Source organism: Poecilia reticulata, linkage group LG17 (genome assembly GCF_000633615.1).
Source record: "Poecilia reticulata strain Guanapo linkage group LG17, Guppy_female_1.0+MT, whole genome shotgun sequence".
NCBI classification, from domain to species: Eukaryota; Metazoa; Chordata; class Actinopteri; order Cyprinodontiformes; family Poeciliidae; genus Poecilia; species Poecilia reticulata.
In genome coordinates this window covers 30,337,281-30,343,503 of record NC_024347.1, presented here as the reverse complement: position 1 = coordinate 30,343,503, position 6,223 = coordinate 30,337,281, and the positions used below count along the sequence as shown (strand labels likewise).

At 44.0% G+C, this 6,223-nt stretch overlaps 1 protein-coding gene across 1 annotated transcript in view; it reads right to left on the bottom strand.

The window, feature by feature from the left end:
* efr3a (EFR3 homolog A (S. cerevisiae)) overlaps positions 1-4,229 on the bottom strand; it is a 61,908-nt gene extending 57,679 nt beyond the window's left edge. Inside the window, exons 1-2 of the mRNA XM_008434774.2 lie at positions 3,594-4,229; positions 3,259-3,397 (exon numbers count right to left, since the gene is read on the bottom strand). Coding sequence (XP_008432996.1) covers positions 3,259-3,268 — 10 coding nt within the window. The 5' untranslated portion in view covers positions 3,269-3,397; positions 3,594-4,229. The remainder of the gene's footprint in view (positions 1-3,258; positions 3,398-3,593) is intronic.
* Between the last annotated feature and the right edge of the window lie 1,994 nt (positions 4,230-6,223).

The following is a 6,223-nucleotide window of genomic DNA, read 5'->3' as shown; positions in this document are numbered from 1 at the left end:
CCATCACTCAGAACCGAACCTGGACCATCACACAGAACCGAACCATCACTCAGAACAGAACCCGGTCCATCACTCAGAACAGAACCCGGTCCATCACTCAGAACCGAACCATCACACAGAACAGAACCCGGTCCATCACTCAGAACCGAACCCGATCCGTCACACGGAACCCGGACCGTCACACAGAACCGAACCAGTCCAGTCCAGATTGATGCACAGAAACTTTAGATCGAAGCCGAAACTTTAAAGAATAAAAAAAATAGACATATTTGCTTTTTTTAAATATATATATATAAAAAAAAGGATCCGAGCGGAACCTTTATCGTCCTGCGTTTCTGGTACGCCAGTAAATCTGACGCACAGACAAACCGCAGCGATGGACGACGAAGCTGCTTCAGAAACTTTCATCTCCATGTGGGAAAAACCTGGAAGATCTTCAGCCCAGAGAAGTTAAAACTGAAGATTTAATATTTTATATTTTATATTTTGATTCCTGCTCCAACTTCTCTGATGCTGCATGAAACACCCAGAAAACTCAAAGAGCGTCAAACAGTTCAGAACGTTGGTTCTGATCCAACAGAAGCCCCTGAAATAACCTGACCACACCTGGACGAGCGGCCATCTTGGACGTTTTCATCCAAACCCTTTAAATTCCCTCTTATAAAAACCAACAGAAGGACCCAGAAATGATTTCCCCCCCTTTAATCAGAAACCTGCGGGATAAAACGAGCATGAAAGCCTCAACATGGCGTCTCCTCCTTCCTTCCTCCCAATTTCTTAAAGAGGATAAGAGGAAATGAAAAGTCTCTGCTGAAGTGACCCATTTGTTAAATTTCCTCGGAGACAGCAGCGCGTCCCGCGGCGCGGATCCAGCCTCCAACACGCTTCCTGACCCGACGACGCTCTGATTTCCTGACGGTTTTAAACGCAACACAGATACAAGACGCCATAATTCAAACATTTTATAATCTACAGGTTCTGGTGTTTGAAATCAAAGTTTAAAAAGGCTTAAAATCATTTTTAGACACTTTTACAAGAACTGAATGTTGGTGACTAAACGTAAAACTGGCGTTTTTATTCTGAGAGGAAGTGATTTGTTTTCTAAGTGAATGTATTTATTTTATAAAACAAGAGTTGATGCATTCAAATAGGATGTTTTATTTATCCGTCACAAATCACAGGCGTATTTATAAATATGTATTTAATGCTTCGATCAGAAGTTTAAAACCTGAGCTGCAGTTTTTCCACTGAGTTCGTTTCATCATTTTCTTCTGAAAGTAATAGTATTGTAATAACTACCAAAATAATGGAAATAATTTGTATTTTTTGTTTCTTTTTGCCATTACCAGGTTTATTCTTCATCATTTTATTCCATAACTATATTCAACCTTTCTGTATTTTTAGGATATTTTATGACCTTCATGGCTTTAATTTATAATCGTCGTTACTGTAAACATTTAATTTCTGTAATATGTTACAATTCTATTTTACGACTTCTACCTTTTAATGTTATTTCACATTTTGTATTTTTTATGACCTTTTTTCACAAATCCACCATCTTAGTTTTCTACGGAGGCCTCCAGGGGACATGAGGAATTTTTTTCTTTTTGTTCCCTCGCAATGATCTACTGATCAGCTCATGCGGCATAATTGATACTGTAAGCCATTTTTACGGTAGCCGCCGTACTTTCTGCTTTAATACAAACTTATAAGGTTTTTCCATGGACTATTGAGTTATTATCGCGGATAATCAGTCATCTGATCGTGTCTGATCGGTTTAAAGAGCTGCTTTCAGTCCATCTGAGCCTCAACAGACATAAACATGCAGTAAATGAATCGATGTTCAGTTTTTTGTACCAAAGCGTTTTATAATAGTAAACACGTTTTATTATTATTAAACACAGCAAACTGATGGTGGTAGAGCCGCACTGGGTTAACTGGGAATCTCATCTGTCCGTGTATCAATCAACTCCAAACCTCTTTGTTTTGTCACAATTATTGATTTATTCAATTTTTATTATCATGCTCCAAACTTTGCGAGGACTGACCACCGATCACCCACTTCCTCATACACAGAGCCAGCAGCCAATCACCTTTCATTCCTGATGACGTCACGCCCACATCGACACGCCCACCACCAGGTGTCAAAGCCGCTGCTTCTGTCATATCAACAATTATTTCATTCATATGGCTCTTATAGAGCCTTAGTGAAAACGTGTTTATTATTATTATTAACTCTTTGGTGCAGAAAACTGATTGAAAATCGATTCATTTACTGCATGTTTATGTCTGTTGAGGCTCAGATGGACTGAAAGCAGCTCTTTAAACCAATCAGATGACTGATTATCCGCAATAATAACTCAATAGTCCATGGAAAAACCTTATAAGTTTGTATTAAAGCAGAAAGTACGGCGGCTACCATAAAAATGGCTTACAGTATCAATTATGACAATGAACTGATCAGTAGATCATTGCGAGGGAACGCAAAAGAAAAAAATTCCTCATGTCCCCTGGAGGCCTCCGTAGTTTTCTTATTACCTGAATTTTCATTTTAATTATATTGTGTAATTTTTGTTCTTTCCTGATTTTTTTTTTTACAAATGTTGCTTTTTGCAAACTACTTTGCTGCTAAAACAAAACAAAAACATTTACTGTACAAGGAAAAAAGTAAAGTAAAAGCTTATAAGTAATGAAAAGATAAACCTAGTTTGGGTTGTTTTTTTTTATTTCTAAAATTAATAAATCTAAAGAGACAGCTTTGTGTTCTTAGATTTACATGCTTTTCTTCCTCCCAATTTAAAGATTTTCCTTCAGAAATTTAACTTTGGTTTAAAACACCAGCATTATTTTACCGATTAAGAATTTATTGTCAGATTAATCAACATTTTCATCCATGTCAATATATTATTTAATCCAGTGGTTCCAAAACCTCACAGTTAATTTATTTAACAATGACAGCAGAAGAAAAAAAGTGATCAGCTGAAGACCCGTGTTTTAGGTTCTCGCGGCCCAGAGTGGGACCCCGACCCCAGGCTTAGGAAACCCCTCTCTTTACCTCTGCGTCAAGTACCAGACAACAGGTATCCGACACAGACGCGTGTCCGTGAACGCACCACTCCAGTGTTTACCTTGAACCCTGGTGGCGTTTTTGTAATTAGTTCAATTAACGCAGCAGTTTCACACTCAAACACGAACCCCGCTGCCCCAGCGTGTCCACGCACACCCACGGCCACAGTCCCACGGCCACACACCGCTTACCGGCGGGCATTGTGGAGCTAAAGTACCGCAGACCGTTCCAGCCGAGCCCGGTCAGTTAGCCTCCATGTAGCTTCTCCTGCCGCCGCCGCTCCGCTTCACCTGGTATCCGGGTACAGAGTGTCTGGAAGCCGCGGATCACCTGTTCGGAGCCGAGAGACAGAATTAGCGCCCAGCCAGGCTGCCCCGCTCCGGGCTGGAGCTGCCCGCTGACACGGAGCTACAGCCCCCCCTAACAGCTCCTCCTGGCCGGGGAGGCTTTCACCGAGCTGCCGCTGAAACGCTGCGGAGCTTTAACAGCGACATTAGCGCTAAAAGCAGCGCAGAGAGGGACATACCTGGAGGTAAACATCCGCAGATTCACTCCCGTATATTACTGCCTGGCTTCCTGCTTTACGGTGACAAGACAACGCGGAAGTGAGAGCAGCAACGGAGCCAAACAAGCCAAAACATATGCGGGCTGAGCAGCCAGAGAGGCGGCTAATTATAGCAGCCCGAGGCAAGGTGTGTCTGCGGGGAAATGTCCTCGGATGTCCTCTGACGGGACACTTCCAGCTTACACGGTGTCTGCAGAAACCTGTCCTCCAAACACTGGACACATTGTCCCAGATTTCACATGTCTCTGATTCGTGACAGAGTTTTCTTCCCTCTTATTGGTCGAAAAAACGTGAAACTTTGGGCTCAGCCGGGTCAAATGAAGGTCAAATGAAGGTCAACCTGTGTGGCTCTGTCCCCGGCAGGGACACACCTGGAGGTCAACAGGTGTGTTTATCCATAACAGATGGACGTTTCCATGGTTGGATGTTTTAGCTCCATCTACAGTCAGAGGTAGATTAGAAAATGGCGGACAGGTGCGACTGCGGTGATCTGGTTAGGCCACGCCCCCAGGTGGTCGACCTCCTGCTCAGGTAAACATCAACCTGAGCTGGTTGTTTGTTTCATGACAGATGTAAACAATGCCGCAAGCAAGATGGCGGATATTTCAAGACATTTCAAATATTTTCTCTTCATTTCCATCTATTAAAGGGTTGATGCCGCTAACCGCTGCTGTTCTCCTGTTTGTTTCCAGCAGTTACTGCAGCTTAGTGTCATTTTATCCTTTCTAACTCGGTATAAATGCTGCAGAGCAGTAGCTCCATCCTTCAGCGTCACTAATGATTGCCATTAAAGTCAGCAGAGACACCAGCGTCCCGCAGACGGTAATTATCCCGAGTGAAAACATCTGAAGTGTGAATGTGAGAAAGTTTTCCGTTTGTGCTGCTTTTTAAGCTCTTAAGGACCTTTGCTGCTCCGTCTGCTGGACTTAAGGCTGATTAAAGGCTTTGGCCTCGCAGATGGCATGCTGAGCGTGTTGAAGTCAAATGAGAGGCAGCGCCGCCGCCGCCTCTAGGCCTGATGGGAAAATAATAATAAAAAACGGCTTGTTTAATTACTGTAATGCACAAACATCCACATGTTATCGCTGTGCAGAGTGGGATTAAAATGAAGCTGGAAGGGGCGGGGCTTATCGCAACATGTGGTCACTGAACACATTAACAGATTTAGAGGTTTTAGTAGAGCAGTCAGGTACAGTGTGACTCCACTAATGATTTACTTATTAAAGTTGACATAATGCATATTAAAAACCAATAAAAGCATTAATTTATCGGTTTTCTTCTGGGCAGAGCTGCAGCATGGCATCACACCCGAGGTAACGGCGTTCCAGTTAACGTTTATTATTTTTAATAAACATATTTCTTTATTGGGTTTCACCTAAATGTCCTGATTAAAGCAGATGACTCTGTTTGCCTGAGCATGATGGGTGGCAGAGGGCCCATGGCCCCCGGTGCCCACCCTGTGGGTGCTGAGGTGTGATACTTACTGAATACATTATATATAAATGCACACAGCTTTTAATTGAGTTAATGAATTATTAAAACAACACGTTAACTCCCAGCCCCAGTCTGTACATATGACCTAAACTAGTAGCTGCTGTTTGTTTCTGTTCTGTAAATGGTAAAACTAAACTCAACGTTATTCATATAAAACTGCTGCAGAGCCAGAATGCTAAACTGAAAAACTTGACTGTTACCAACACTAGCGGAACAAGTCAGCGTCGGGCCGGGGGGCGGGCCAATTACCGGGCCCCTAACGAATCACCGGGGCCTTACCTGCATCAGCTGCAGGGGGTTGGGGGGGACGAAACTGAAACTGTTGACTTTAACATTAAATACACCTTTCTCAACAGGTGAGGGCGCACTTTTTCCGTCTATAATCAGACATTTAAGCGACTTGAAACCATTCCTCCCTCCCTGGCACCTCCAGACCCGGGCCCCCATCCGGCCCGGTTCGGGGGGCAGCCGCCCCCCCAGACACCCCTATAGCTCCGCCCCTGAACCAGAATAAAGTTACGGAATGTCTTTAGAGATTTAATAAAAAACCTTCTTCTAAATCACAGATTCACATTCGCTAAGCTAACTTTGTAACCTCCTGACATGCTAGCTGCATGCTAATTCTAGCTAGCTCCCTCCTGACTGCAGAGGAAGCTTCTTTGTTCGTTTCTGTTCAGTTTAAGAAGAACAGAGTAAACAACGTGTAGCAGAAAATCCAGCCTCGTTGAGGGAAATTGTTCCGTGTTTCCTCCTTCAGTTCAGCAGCAGCGATGTGCAGCGACCCTCAGCTCAGTATTGATGATCCTATCGGTGAAACGGTGGAGTCAATGAGACGCTCAGACAGCCGCAGTTTTCTCATTACTCTGGGAACCGACTGCTGGCTGTGTGGCTGCCGCTTCGGGATGAATTCATGCAGCTCGTTGGAACCAGTTTAGGTGTAAATGAGCGGATTCCGAAACGGCGGCGTTCCCGGGAACGACGACGGAGCCGCAGGTCCTGAGAACGACGGCGTTCCTGGGAACGACGGCATTCCTGGGAACGACGACTGAGTCGCAGGTCCTGAGAACGACAACGTTCCTGGGAACGACGACGGAGCC